Below are 15,439 nucleotides of genomic sequence, written 5' to 3'. Positions count from 1 at the left end.
ACGGCAAAAAAATTTTTTTTTTGTGAGTGTATTCTCAGGTCACTTCTAGGGTACTATACCATTATTGGTTACCTGTGTGTTTTTAATGCCTTTTATGCTCTATTTTCTGATATTTAATAAAATGTAGTAATAACTCTTAAGGGTGTGCAGCAGTCATTTTTCTTTTTTTCTTTTTTTCTCTCTTGGTACATTATATTTTTGATTGCACCCCCCGACAATATCGGTGAGTACTACATATTTGATAAATAGGTGGGATTCCCATATCCTTCTCTCCTTTGTTTAAAGTAACCAAGATAGTCACACACAAATCTGTTGCCATCCGGGAGCTGTAGGTGGCTGTCTGCGGGCAGGTTCGGCATCACTGGGGGGCAGGGCGATGATGTCAACAAGAGCAATTTGGCCACACCCACTTGTCGCTGTGGCACACTATGCGCACTGCACTACTACTCTCCTTGGGGCACCCAAAGATGTCCCAGGCCGCTAAAGTGTTCAGGTTTGGCTTGAAGAAAAGGTGGCAACCCAGAAAGTGGGACATTGCTCCAAATCAGGGACAGTCCCTCTAAATCAGGGACAGTTGGGAGCCATGTTATTATATAATTAAGATGAAAGAGAAGGGGATGTGTGTGTAGAAGGGGATGTGTGTAGTCCAAATCTTGGACTACAAGATTTGGGTGACATCTATGCTCCTCCATACAGTATGGCCGAAGATGTTGTCACCCTAGAAAAGGAAGTGTGTTACTGGCAGGATCACTGGGTGAAAATAGTAATTTGCCCCTGCTTGGCTTTCTGGGCACAGATTCTACAACTTCCTTGTCTTCAAGAGCTATGGCCTCCTCTAGAAACATCAGGGCCCAGATTCTCGTAGGAGCGCGTATGTTTGCGGCAGGGTAACGTATCCGATTTACGTTACGCCGCCGCAACTTAGACGGGCAAGTGCTGTATTCTCAAAGCACTTGCTCCGTAAGTTGCGGCGGCGTATTGTAAATTGGCCGGCGTAAGCCTGCCTAATTCAAATGTGGGACAGGGGGGCGTGTTTTATGTTAATCTTCTGTGACCCGACGTGATTGACGTGGAAATCTCCCAGTGTGCATTGCTCCTAATACGCCGCAAGGACGTATTGGTTTTGACGTGGACGTAAATTACGTCCAGCCCCATTCACGGACGAGTTACGCAAACAACGCAAAATTTTCAAATTTCGACGTGGGAACGACGGCCATACTTAACCTTGGTACGCAGCAGTTATGCCTCAAATATCAGGGGCAACTTTACGCCGGGAAAAGCCTAACGTAAACGGCGTAAATGTACTGTGTCGGCCGGGCGTACGTTCGGGAATTCGCGTATCTAGCTAATTTGCATACTCAACGCGGAATTCTAAGGAAGTGCCACCTAGCGGCCAGCGTAAATATGCATTTATGATACACCGGTGTAACACAGTTACGCCAGTCGGATCTACGGGAAATCTATGCGTAACTGATTCTAAGAATCAGGCGCATAGATACAACCGCGCAACGCAGAGATACGACGGCGTATCTGGAGATACGCCGTCGTATCTCGTTTCAGAATCTGGGCCCAGGACTTCAAAAATGAAGAAGTTTTTTTACAGGTCAATTTGACAAAAGTCAAAACCTGTGACTGTCCTTGGACTTTCATCGCCTCATAAGCAGCTATAAGTTTGTATTCCTCATGTGACACAACTGGATGTGAAAAACAACTAGAGCTGACTTGCAGGAAGTAAGAACAAAAGACTAATGAAGGCAATTATGTATTGTATATGATAAAATCATTAAAGAGACACTAAACAATATCCTTATGCCGCGTACACACGATCGGAAATTCCGACAAGAAAACCGTGGATTTTTTTTCAGACTGAATTTTGGCTCAAACTTGTGTTGCATACACACGGTCACACAAAATTCCGACCGTCAAGAACCCGGTGATGTACAACACTACAACGAGCTGAAAAAAATTAAGTTCAAAGATTCCGAGCACGACGAAATTGCATACAGACGATCGGAATTTCCGACAAGAAATGTTCCCGTTGGAACAATTGAGAACTAGCTCTCTGTGACAGGCGCTCTCAGCGGCGTATTGCGTTCCGCGCTGGAACGCATACGGCAACCGCGCGATGGCGTCATCGCCCGGCGCTGTGTGCGTTCCACCGTGGAACGTGGAAGTGCGCCTGTTACATCACCCGCGTTTCCCCCATGCACCTGTGTGCTGCCTATAAAGGCATTCAGGTTGCAATCGCCGCTCTATTATTGTCGGCCGTAGCCGGTTTGGCTGCTATGGAACTACAGGTACCATCCATACCCAAGCTGCAGACTATGCCACACTGGATCCAGGCTGCCATACATATTGTCAATGCTGGGGACACCTTATAGATATCTTCCTGCAGAAGATCCTCCATAGAAGAATCCCATTGCTGCTGCAATACTCTGGGAAACACTCATCCCTGCAAAACGGATAAGTACTATTACAACTACCCGCTTCACATATAGCCTTTACAAGTACTGGCCAAGATTCAAGTAGAATTGCGCGATATTTGCGGGGGAGCAGGGCAACGATTTTGCCCTGCGCCCCCGCAAATATTTTGCGCTGCCCTCGATTCACGGAGCAGCAGCTCCGTGAATTGCGAGGGCGCGCCGGCAAATTTGCCCGGCGTAAGCGCGCGCAAGTTAAAGGATCCCACCGGGGGCGGGAATCATTTAAATTAGGCGCGCTCCCGCGCCGAGCGTACAGCGCATGCTCCCTCGGGAAACTTTCCCGACGTGCATTGCGGCAAATGACGTCGCAAGGACGTCATTTGCTTCTAAGTGAACGTGAATGGCGTCCAGCGCCAATCACGTTTCAATTACGCAAACGCCGTGAAATTCAAATTTCACGGCGACGGGAAGGCCGGCTATACTTTAGCATTGGCTGCCCCTACTATTAGAAGTAGGGGCAGCGTACCTGGCTTGTGCGGGGCCCGCGCAAGCTTGTGAATCAGTGGTAGTATGCAATTTGCATACTACACGCTGATACACAATGGGAGCGCCCCCTAGCGGCCCCCGCAAGAATGCAGCCTAAAATCTGCGAGGCATAAGAGCCTTATGCCGCGCAGATTTTAGCCTGCAGTCGGTGTAACGAGGTTCCTGAATCAGGAGCACTCGTTACACCGGAGCAAGTAAGCACTTGCGCTGCGTAACCTATGGTTGCGCGGGCGCAAGTGCTTCTTGAATCTGGGCCACTGTATTTAAAATGGGCTTATCGAATGCTATCCTGCTGCTTGGGATTATTTGCTGTGTCTTCAGCTGACCGCTGAGGAATATCTCAAAGGGACATACACTTTAAATTTGATTACGCTAAAGTTGTCTCTCTTAAAGCGGGGGTTCACCCTAAAAAAAATGTCTAACATTACATTGAGCCGAGTTGTGAGAATGACATTATGCTGACCTTTTTTACATTCTTGCCGTACATACCGTTTTATCTATATTTTCACCGCGGCTTCCGGGTATGTCAATGAAGCATGTCAATCAATTAGCATGTGAATAGGAACGCCCAGTTCCGCAGGATTACATACCCAGAAGCCGCGGTGAAAATATAGATAAAACGGTATGTACGGCAAGAATGTAAAAAAGGTCAGCATAATGTCATGGGAAAATAGCCGGGAAATAAATACAATTCTTAAAACTTTAAAATAGAAAAAACGAAGCAGACACTCATTGGATATTAAAGGCCGCGGATGTTTATTATTGGTTTTAAATAAATAAATAAATAGATAGATAAATAAATAAATAAATAACTAATGGGTAATGATAATTTAAGATAATAATAAATATATAAATAAACTTTAGCAAGCCTAGCCACTACGGCTCAGGCTGCAACAAAATTACCCACTCCAATTTAAACACAGCACTTGAGCAAAGAATAGCATAAGCTTAGTTCTTCAACCTTTTCCTCTGTTTTTTTTTTTTTTATATATAAAATATAAACTTTATTTAACAACTCGTCCCCCTCTGCAAAACACAAAGGTGACCCGACCACATAACAACAACTGCGACATAAGCAAACAAGGGGGCGGGGGGGAGAACACCACAGTTCTTCTGTCTCTGAGGCGACTGAGCTCCAAGCCGACGGAACCCTCTTTAAATAGCCCCAAACTCAGCCAGTTCTAACTAGATTTTGAACACTTTGCGCGGGCTTTCCCTGTTGCTAGCCAAATGACCTGAAAAACTGGATCTAACCTTTCAAAATCAAGCAGGCTTTCACAGGTCACTGAGAGGTCACTCTACTTTGTCCCCTCAGACCTGAGAGCCCGCCAAATTAACCCCTTAAGGGAACTAGACTCCAGGGGGAAAATATACCCTATCCTCCCGCCATTTTCCCATGAGGAAAAGGGGGGCTAGAGGCTGCCATTCCCCTTTTCCCTTCATTCTCACAACTCGGCTCAATGTAATGTTAGACATTTTTTTTAGGGTGAACCCCCGCTTTAAGTAACTTGCTATTGCATACAGTATTCTCAGAAACTACGTGCCTGAAATACGTTGTTACTTGTATACAGGCTTCCGCCCTAAAATGCTGAACATGTTCGCTCTAACTTTTTCATGCTAAGGCTCAAAGGTATTTCATACCTGCTCCCTTAGTAGCCCAATGCATTCCTTTATGTTACAGTGATATGATGTAGAGAACCCCCAAACTCCTGTTCTCTGATTGGAGTGATGCCTGGGGTCCCGTACTGATAATCACTTACATAAGAGACGTGCATTGGAATCTTTAATGCAGTTGTGCTCGTTGATCTTTATTGTAATCTTCTATGCTAGCGGTTGGACGCATGTTGTAATACCTTAGTAGCTCAACGCATGCCTTTATGTGAGAGAGGAAATGTCTCACTGCCTGTGATTACCGCTGTGGGGTGTCAGCTTCCTGGCAGGCTCGGGCACGTGGAGTTGCGAACACGCTTGAGATCATCCTTAACTGCTTGCTGCCCGCCCACTGTCAAAGGATGGCGGAGCGGCTCTCATTCTGGGACGACGTCATATGACAGCGCTCCAGAACAGCCGCTCTTGCACACCCGTTAGGACACTCAAAGTGTGGCGATTACGGCCGCGCCGTGTTGCTAGGACACCGCGTGGCCCCTATCTCTGTAAAGAGGCTCTTTTACCATGCGATTGGCTGTGTCCAATCACAGGCGGTCACATGTAAACACGGAGATGCCGGTAACCGACACTGACAAAGTGTGAGGAGAGGAGAGCCGATCAGCGGCATCTCCTCACAGGGGGACATGTAGGAATGTAATCAGGGCACTCATCAGTGCCACCTAACCAGTGCCCATAAGTATCGCCTCATCAGTGCCACCTCATCAATGCCCACCAGCTCAGCCTATAAGTACCCATCAGTGCCGCCTCATCAGCGCAGGCGAAAAATTACTTACTTTCTGTCAGTAAATTTTGTAACTAAGTAAAAAACATATTTTTTTCAAAATGTTTGGTCTTTTTTTTTTTTTTATAAAAAACCCAGCAGAGATTAAATACCACCAAAATAAAGCTCTATTTGTGTGAAGAAAATGATAAAAATGTGTTTGGGTACAGTGTAGCATGACCGCGCAATTGTCAATTTAAAGAGCGACAGCGCTGAAAGTTGAAAAATGGCCTGGGCAGGAAGGGGTTGTAAGTGCCAGGTAGGCAAGTGGTAATAGCTACCTAGTCCTAGAAGCCTTTACTGCTATGAAAACGAAGTGGGCTTTATTTTGTAGTTGCACTCAATGTTGTGTAATCATGCAAAATACACATTCACATCTTATACACACACACACAAAAAAACTTCCCATTTCTAAGCTGGGAGTAACAAACATGTATGTGCCAACCAATTATCATTCATCCACTCTGGGCTATCTAGCGCCCATCTATCCCTCTCTCCTTCTCTATGGTTCTCGGAAACTTAGCGCTGCGCTCACAGTACCATCGCCACTCTACGGTAGAGGCGTTCTTGATTCTTCGGTCCTCCCACAAACTCTATGGTGCCTGCTGACGCGGAGCGTCCTGGTTGGCTCGGCGGAATTAGTGGACGTCAGAGGCTGGCAGGGAGCTGAGACGGAGAGAGACATGTGACCCGGAAACTGAGCTAGACAGCGAGAGACATTCTTGGAGCGTAAGAGACAAGTAGGGAATTCCTGGTGCACGGGAAGCGAGCTGAGGTATTCCTGGAAGGTGCAGGCTGCTCGACAGGGGCGTCTGGGAGTGGGCAGAGGAGACTTCTTAGGAAGTCACTGAGTGACAACAGGAGACTGCCCGCCCTGGGGTACCTGCAGCCCTCAGGAGAAGAAGAGACAGAGAGGGAGGAGGAAGAGACCGCATGGGGCACCTGCAGCACTGAACACAGCCAGCTGGGAGAAACACAAGCCACAGACTGCCATCCCATCATAGAGAAGAATACAGGCAGTCCATCCACAGACTGCCATCCAATCACAGACAAGGATAGAGACAGCAGTAGACAGCCCACCACATCAACAAGAGACTGCCATCCAATCACAGAGAAGGATAGAGACAGCAGTAGACAGCCCACCACATCAACAAGAGACTGCCATCCAATCACAGAGAAGGATAGAGACAGCAGTAGACAGCCCACCACATCAACTAGAGACTGCCATCGAATCACAGAGGATAGAGACAGAAGTAGACTGCCCACCACATCAACAAGAGACTGCCATCCAATCACAGAGAAGGATAGTGACAGTCCATCCAGAGACATCAACCAAAGACTGCCATCCAATCACAGAGAAGTATAGAGACATCAACCAAAGACTGCCATCCAATCACAGAGAAGTATAGAGACAGCCCATCCAGAGACAATTAAGAAAGAGAGGCACAAACCAGAGACTGACATCCCATTACAGGGTGGGATAGACAGAGCAGTAGACAGCCCATCCAGAGAGAGAACCAGAAACTGATATCCCAACACAGAGAAGGGTGCAGGCAGCCCACCCAGAGACTGACATCTCATCAGAGTGAGGTAGAGGCAGCCTATCTGGAGATATCCAAGAGCGTCTAGAACCAGAGACTGACATGCCGTCACAGAGCGGGATATAAACAACAGCAGACATCCCATCTGAAGTCATCCAGGACATTGAGAAGAAACCAGAGAGAGCACCATCTCTTGACTTAGCAGAGCCTAGGACAGCCAGGCTTGGTGAGATGGATCATGAGACCTGGGCTGAGACATGTAGAGACTAAGTGTGAGAAGCTGCAGTGACTCTTTACTATTCCACACCAGCCTGTGAGGAGTGATTCATTCCCCTCTTCCACACCACTCTTAGAACTTCACCCTGTCTGATCTCTTCAAGTGTTATAACACAAACATACACAGAGACTGAACCTCCACTTTATGAAGAAGTAAAACTGCAAGTTGTTGGGAAATTTTGTTAAGTTTGCATGTTTCTGGAATTGCAGTACTCAGCCGGCGCCAGCTGTGGTCAAGACATTTTGAAACTTTTTGATATTGTTGCACTAACTTAAGGGGGACTTTTCGGGGATCTTTTCTTGTTTATCATATTTTTTTTTTTTTTTTATGCAATTGAAACATGAACTATTGATATTTTGGAGCCTTTTTATGGTGCATGTATAAAAGATGGCGGCTGTTGCTGGGTAAAGCACTTGCTACTATGGAGATGCCTGCAGTCTTGGAAAGTGCAAATTTGCCCTCTGAGGAGTCACCCGGAGAACAGGAGCATGCAGAGAAGAGTAGTGACTCCTGCTTCCCAGAGGATGGTTCAGGTATTGGGACTTGTTCCAATGAAAACACTAAACAGGAGGAAGGCGCAGAAGATGTTTTTGAGGAACCTACACACAATGACCAGGAAGCAACAAACGATTCTGCCCACCCAGAAAGCACAACAGAGGAACCAAATATTGATAAGACTTCAGGGGGCCAATGCACTGTGGATGGGGACCAGGAAAAGACTGAAGAGGGGTCTTCCAATGCTTCACTAATAAACCAGAATGTGGAAACTTTGCCTCACAGAACCCAAGAGGCATCTTCCAATCCAGAGGAAACTAAAGTAGATACAGTGGAGTTGATAAAATCCACTGAGAGAACAGACCAAGTGAATTCTGGTATTCATGTCCAAGAGGAAGGGTCCCAAGGGGACGACAATGGGCGCAGTAAACATGGGCCCAAAAGGGTCACATTTCCAAGTGATGATGACATTGTATCAGGTGCCCTAGAACCCAAAGATCCATGGAGGCATGGTGAGGAGTGTTTTCTTTTGGTTGGATGGTCTTTTTATTTTTATCATTACGGTAGCCCATCATATAATACCTAAATGAAATGAAGATCTGTAATGAAAGCTCAAATGCAGTATTCACTCACCTAAGCTAAAATTTTAGTTTTGTCCTGCAGCTCTTGGTGAAAGTTGATGATGTGGATCCTTTATTCTTCATGTCATTTTGCTTCTATAATTTCTATTATGTCAAAACTAAAGGGCTAGTGTCTAGGGAATATAAACAGCAGTGGGTTCAGCCTGATTTGTAACATGAAAAGTACAAAAAGAATTATGAAGATGAGATTCACGTTTCAGGTAAAAAGCTCTATTGGTTCTTTTTCTAAAATTGTCTAGATCTAGATGTCAGTGCTCACCATCACATTGGGATTGGTTTACTAAAACCGAAGAGTGCAATATCTGGTGCAGCTGTGCATGGTAACCAATCTGCTAATAATTTCAGTTTGATCAATTTAAAGCGGAGGTTCACCCGTACATAACACTTTTTTCCCTTAGCTTCATGCTCATTTTGTCTAGGGGAATCGGCTAGTTGTTTTAAAATATGAGCTGTACTTACCGTTTACGAGATGCATCTTCTCCGCCGCTTCCGGGTATGGGCTGCGGGACTGGGCGTTCCTATTTTGATTGACAGTCTTCCGAGAGGCTTCCGACGGTCGCATCAATCGCGTCACGATTTTCCGAAAGAAGCCGAACGTCGGTGCGCAGTATAGAGCCGCACCGACGTTCGGCTTCTTTCGGCTACTAGTGACGCGATGGATGCGACCGTCGGAAGCCTCTCGGAAGACTGTCAATCAAGAAGGAACGCCCGCTCCCGAAGACCCATACCCGGAAGCGACGGAGAAGATGCATCTCGAAAACGGTAAGTACTGCTCATATTTTAAAACAACTAGCCGATTCCCCTAGACAAAATGAGCATGAAGCTAAGGGGATTGTTTGAAAAAATTGTTTTATGGGTGAACTCCCGCTTTAAGCTTTGACAAAAGAAAAACAAATGGTAGCTGATTGGTTTCTATGCAGAGCTGCACCAGATTTTGAATTCTCCAGTTTTAGTAAATCAACCTCTGAGTCATAAATAATTCCTTAATTTTTACATTATCAGAAACCTGATAAAGAGTGTCGAGTTTAAAAAAACAAAACATGGTATACTTAACTCCTCCGTACATGGGTTTTGCACAGTGTCCCTGATCCTCCTCTTCCGGGGGTCCCCCATCAGTACTCCTGGCTCCACTTCACATTGAGTGCCCCCTCTGAGACCCAAAAGTCCAACAGGGCACTAATGTGGGTGCGCTTCCTGGGAAGGGGGTGATCAAGGGGTTAACTGTGTTCCCTATGTGTGTTTTCTAACTGTGGGGCGAATGTGGCTGACTAGAGAGATCTGTCTCCTCTCCCCTGACAGAACCGGGATTTTTGTGTTTTCTCATGAGCGTTTGCAGGTGCCCGCTGTCATCGCGCCTGCTACAGTGTCTTTAAAAAGAGCCAGTATACATCTACGACTGTTCGCGCAGCTGTGCCAACCTGCCGCAGTATAACTGCAGAGGAAACTAACTGGTCAGAAAGTGGTTAAAGAGCACCTGTCATTTCAGATCCATCATGGCAGCGCCTGTTAGCGGGCATCCACTCACCTGATGCCGCCATGTCCCTCACCTTATTGTGTCACTTCCACATCACCAACCGTCCTAATTAAAGTGAATGGGACTGTCGGTGAGTCAACAGCGGGTCAGAGGAGGAGCGCAGGACATAGATGACAGTTTCTCTTTAAAAATATAATTTAAATCAAGCCTCTTTACTAGTGATATTAAATCGTGTTTTAACCACTTCCCGTCTGGCCTATAGCACAATGATGGCTGGGCGGTGGTTCTGTTATCCTGACTGGGCAGTGTATGACGTCCAGCAGAATATCTGCCGGCACACACCCGTGGGGGGCGTGCATCGCGGAGACCGTTGTTGCGGCGTGTCAGTCTGACACACTGATCTCTGTAAAGAGCCTTTGACGGACCACCAGGGAGATGGCAATCAGTGCCCATCAGCAATGTCTGCCAGTGCCACCCATAAGTACCCATCAGTGTCGCCTATCAGTGCCCACCAGTGCCACCCATTAGTGCCCATCAGTGCTGAATATTGGGGCCGCCTAATCATTAAAGGAGATAACATACTTATTTACAATATTTTATTACAAACAAGAGAAATGATAAAAAATCTTGTTTGGGTACAGTGTAGCATTGTCATTTAAACAGCGCTGAAAATTGGCTTGGCAGGAAAGGGGGTAAGTGCCTGGTGTTGAAGTGGTTAAATCAACTTGATTTCAATCAAATCTACCCTAGTCCAATTAGAATGCTCTGCATTCATTGAATAAAAAAAAAAAAAATGAAAGACGTGTGAATTGTGCACTTTCCAGACATGCAACACTTTGGGCCAGATCCACGTAGCGGATCGTAATTTTAGGCAGGCGGAGCGGATCGTAGTAACGCTACGCCGCCGCAACTTTGAGAGGCAAGTGCTGTATTTACAAAGCACTTGCCTCTAAAGTTACGGCGGCGTAGCGTTAATCTGCCGGCGTAATTGACGTTTTTTTTAAACGGCGCATGCGCCGTCCATGAGGGTATCCCATTGCTCATGCTCCAAATTAACCCGCAGCATGCCAATGCTTTAGACGTGAACGTAATTCTACGCAAAGCCCTATTCGCGAACGTTTTACGTAAACGACGTACACAACGGAAAATTCGATGCTGGCCCGACGTCCATACTTAACATTGCGTACGCCTCATAAAGCAGGGGTAACTATACGCCGAAAAAAGCCTTACGGAAACGACGTAAAAAAATGCGCCGAACAGACGTTCGTGGATCGTCGTATCTAGCTCATTTGCATACTCGACGCGGAAATCGACGGAAGCGCCACCTAGCGGCCAGCGGAAATATGCACCTTAGATCCCAGGGCGTACTAAGACGTACGCCAGTCGGATCTAGCCCAGCTTCAGGCGTATCATGTTTTGTGGATACAAAACAAAGATACGCCGGAGCAAACTAGAAGTTACGCGGCGTATCAATAGATACGCCAGCATAAACGCTTTGTGGATCTGGCCCTTTGTGTTCGTTCTGCATTAGGGCTCGCGCTCCGCATGGGACCCAGAAGATAGCAGAGGTCACCATACTACTACTCGTGACTACTGCAATGATTTTTGTCTTCCACAGAAGAGGCGTATGCATAATTACATTGGTCTAAGCTGAACCAATATAACGCTGCAAAAAACACCATATCTGGAGTTCAGCTTTAAAACATTATTGATTTTGACAATTTTTGTATGGTAATAATTTAAGACAATGTATGAACTCTGTCTTGTAGGTTTGCTTATTACTAGCTTAATTATGCTTAAAAATGTTCCCACACCCCCCCTGCTACCTAACCTGTGTAAAAAAGATGTTTTATACTTGGTCCATTCTGCTCTGGTCACATGATCCCGCAGCTCTGGCTTCCCTGTGTCAGCGAGCAGCTGCTGCAGCGGAGAGGAGGGAGCTACGACAACGTCTGGGTAGAGCTGGGCGATTTTGGCCCCCCAAAAAAATCTGCGATTTGATTCAAATTATTATTATTTTTTTTCCTGATGGACACCGCGCCGGTCCTAAATTTTTAGGCGAGCAGTGTCCGGCCTCGCGGCCTTTTCCCAGGATCGCGGCGAGCTGCGCGCAGGATTTTTTAATCAAGGCCACGGATTCGGCCTAGTCCGCGGAGCGCTCGTCCTATGGATAAAAAAATAAAAAATTGGTCAAAATCTGAATCGATTTGCCCTCACAACTTGATTCAAATCGATTATTATTTTTTTTCCCCAGCCCTACGTCTGGGCCATGGAAGCTAATGGGTGATATCATGGTTCCTGGGTGACGTCATAGTTCCTGGCTGACAAGTGCATTTTTGTCTATGGAACAATACACACAGCTTTGTAAAGCTCAGTAATACAGAGATGAGTACAGAGCTGTAAATTAACATTTTTAAGTTTGAGTGCAGTGATTCATGAACATGCAGTATGTACATAAATGCATGTATATACAAGCCATGGCCAAAAGTTTTGAGAATGACACAAATACAAATTTTCACAAAGTCTGCTGCCTCAGTTTTTGAGATGGGAAATTGCATATACTCCAGAATGTTATGAAGAGTGATCAGACGTATTGCAATTAATTGCAAAGTTCCTCTTTTGCCATGAAAATGAACTTAATCCCATAAAAAAAATATTCCACTGCATTTGTGAAGAAGGCTTCAGGGTGCCCAAGAAAGTCCAGCAAGCGCCAAGACTGTCTCCTAAAGGGAATTCAGCTGCGGGATCGGAGTCCCACCAGTGCAGAGCTTGCTCAGGAATGGCAGCAGGCAGGTGTGAGCGCATCTGCACGCACAGTGAGGCGAAGACTTTTGGAAGATGGCCTGGTGTCAAGAAGGACAGCAAAGAAGCCACTTCTCTCCAAAAAAAACCATCAGGGACAGATTGATCTTCTGCAGAAAATATGGTGAATGGACTGCTGAGGACTGGGGCAAAGTCATATTCTCTGATGAAGCCTCTTTCCGATTGGGGCTTCAGGAAAAAGGCTTGTCTGGAGAAGAAAAGGTGAGCGCTACCATCAGTCCTGTGTCATGCCAACACCAAAGCATCCTGAGACCATTCATGTGTGGGGTTGCTTCTCATCCAAGGGAGTGGGCTCACTCACAATTTTGCCCAAAAACGCAGCCATGAATTAAGAATGGTACCAAAACACCCTCCAACAGCAACTTCTTCCAACAACAGTTTGGTGAAGAACAATGCATTTTCCAGCACAATGAAGCACCGTGCCATAAGGCAAAAGTGATAAATAAGTGGCTCGGGGACCAAAACGTTGACATTTTGGGTCCATGGCCTGGAAACTCCCCAGATCTTAATCCCATTGAGAACTTGTGGTCAATCCTCAAGAGGCGGGTGGACAAACAAAAACCCACTAATTCTGACAAACTCCAAGAAGTGATTATGAAAGAATGGGTTGCTATCAGCCCAGAAGTTGATTGAGAGCATGTCCAGTCCAATTGCAGAGGTCCTGAAAAAGAAGGGCCAACACTGCAAATACTGACTCTTTGCATAAAATGTCATGTAATTGTCGATAAAAGCCTTTGAAACGTATGAAGTAGTGAAATATAATTACACGCACATCACAGAAACTGAAACAAAGATCTAAAAGCAGTTTAGCAGCAAACTTTGTGAAAACTAATATTTGTGTCATTCTCAAAACCTTTGGCCACAACTGTACACGTATATTGCAACACTGACAACTAGAAGAGGACGAAGAAATATTTTACGCATGTATATGCATACTCATGTTTATGCTCGTACACACGGTCCTTAACTCCTTCAGAGCCGCGATATATAGCCAAATGACGGCTACAGCGCGCATCTGATTTGCCTGGAGGCCATCAATAGACATCGTCCCCCTTGCACGCTCCCCACGCGCTTTGATCACCGAGTCACTGTGACTCGGGTGATCACAGATCGAAGTGATCACCGATCCCGACCCCCTTACCACGTGATCACGTGATGTAAACAAAAGCTCAGTAATCATTTTTTTTTTTCTCACGCTGACCGTGTGAGGGGGGAAAAAAAGTCGATCACTGGCTTTTGTGCAAGGGACATCAGTCCCGAAGAGGAAGAGGCACATCGCCTCATCTGTGCCCACCAGTACCGCCTGCCAGTGCAAAACAATACCACCTATCAATGCCCACCAGTGGTGCCTTATCAGTGCCGCTTAGTGCCACCTATCGATGCCCTTCAGTGCTGCCTTATCTGTGCCCACCAGTGTAGCCTCATCAGCATACATCAATGAAGGAGAGAAATTACCTGTTTTCAAAATTTTATAACAAAGTATAAAACGTTTTTTGTATTTTTCTTATTATTGTTTAAAAAAAAAAAAAAAACCGCAGAGGTGATCAAATGGCACCAAAGAAAAAGCTTTGTGGGAAAAAAATTATAATTTCATTTGGGTACAGTGTTGTATGACCGCGCAAATTGTCATTCAAAGAGTGATGGCACTGAAAGTTGAAAATTGGTCTGGGCGGGGGGGTTTAAGTGCCCAGTAAGCAAGTGGTTAAGGAACATTTTCCTATCAACATCATCCTGAGTATAAACCTCAGTAAGTTGTAATGTCTGTGCAAAAGGCTGTGCTGTTAAAGATTTCACGCATCATTCCTACTATATTGGAGCTTGTTAAATACCACTCTTAGCTTTTTGTTTTGACTGTAGTTAAACTTTAAAGAAGTAAACCCTGATGGGTTTTACTTCCTCCTTTTTTCCCTGCAAAGGTGTAAAGTGTAATGGGCTACTATGCATCGCATAGTAGCCCATTATGTGACACTTACCTGCAGGAGAAGCCCGCGATGTCCCCGTCTTCCTCGCTGGCAGCGAGCGTCCATTCTTCACCCCTCTTTTTCCAGAGGCCGCGAAAACGCCAGCTCTGTGACTGGCCAGAGTATGGCGCGTGGGAGCCGCCAGTCACGGCATGACCCCAGCACTAGAAGTAATCGTTCGAGGACATTTCGAACACCTTCAGGTAAGCCTTAATCCAGACTTACCTGTAGGTTTACAACCACTTTAAAGGGAGCAGAAGACCTCCTTATCCTTTCTGCCTAAACTCCACACTGCTGGATGCAGAAGTAAAGCTTTAAGCTTTCCTCGCGTTGCATCTCCTGTGGAGTGGTCTCTCTGCCTCACCCCCCCCCCCCCTCCAATGGCTAATTTCTGCATATACTGTTCATGGCGATGTGTAGCAATATGCTGAGCCCTTTGACAGATATTTTTGGACCGGGTAGCCAGGGGATTCTTAGCTGGATTCAGAAACATCTGATAAAGACTTCCTTTTTAAAGCTAATGGAAAATAAGCTTTGGTGAGTCACAGACATGGAATAAGTATTCTGATTAGGGGTCTTCACTCCCTTATTACTGTCCTGTCAGGTTGTTATTAAATGTAACCCTTTCTGACTGGAGCCTTTGTTTAAAACTGAACTCCATGAAAACAGAAAAATACAAAGAATGAAATGTATATATGCCTTTTTACCTGCCAAAGGATTTGCATTTATCCCTGTCCAGGCTTGATATTTACACTGCTCTGCCACACAACATAGCCCTGTCAGGGAACCTGGTTGTTCTTGAATGCAGTTCATTTACACTTGCAGGTCTT

General features: G+C 45.7%; 2 protein-coding genes across 2 annotated transcripts in view; both read left to right on the top strand.

Annotated features, from left to right (window-relative positions):
* The first annotated feature begins 5,189 nt into the window (after window positions 1-5,189).
* Window positions 5,190-6,852, top strand: LOC120914555. The gene is made up of 3 exons (XM_040325232.1): window positions 5,190-5,195; window positions 6,134-6,724; window positions 6,768-6,852. The coding sequence occupies exons 1-3, from the start codon at window positions 5,190-5,192 to the stop codon at window positions 6,804-6,806; spliced, it is 636 nt and encodes a 211-aa protein (XP_040181166.1). The 3' UTR covers window positions 6,807-6,852.
* Window positions 6,853-7,568: 716 nt separating this feature from the next.
* Window positions 7,569-15,439, top strand: part of PPP1R37 (protein phosphatase 1 regulatory subunit 37) — a 62,259-nt gene continuing 54,388 nt past the window's right edge. The window contains exon 1 of the mRNA XM_040323576.1: window positions 7,569-8,222. Coding sequence (XP_040179510.1) covers window positions 7,592-8,222 — 631 coding nt within the window. The 5' untranslated portion in view covers window positions 7,569-7,591. The remainder of the gene's footprint in view (window positions 8,223-15,439) is intronic.

Source organism: Rana temporaria, chromosome 9, assembly GCF_905171775.1.
Source record: "Rana temporaria chromosome 9, aRanTem1.1, whole genome shotgun sequence".
NCBI lineage: Eukaryota > Metazoa > Chordata > Amphibia > Anura > Ranidae > Rana > Rana temporaria.
Note: the sequence above shows the minus strand (reverse complement) of the source record. Positions and strands in the feature narration are given on the sequence as shown.

Bases quoted from the DNA above. Each gene is read 5' to 3' on its own strand.
- LOC120914555 (XM_040325232.1), top strand. The intron at 6,725-6,767 runs ATCAACCAAAGA...AAGTATAGAGAC, and splicing joins GTGACAGTCCATCCAGAGAC to ATCAACCAAAGACTGCCATC.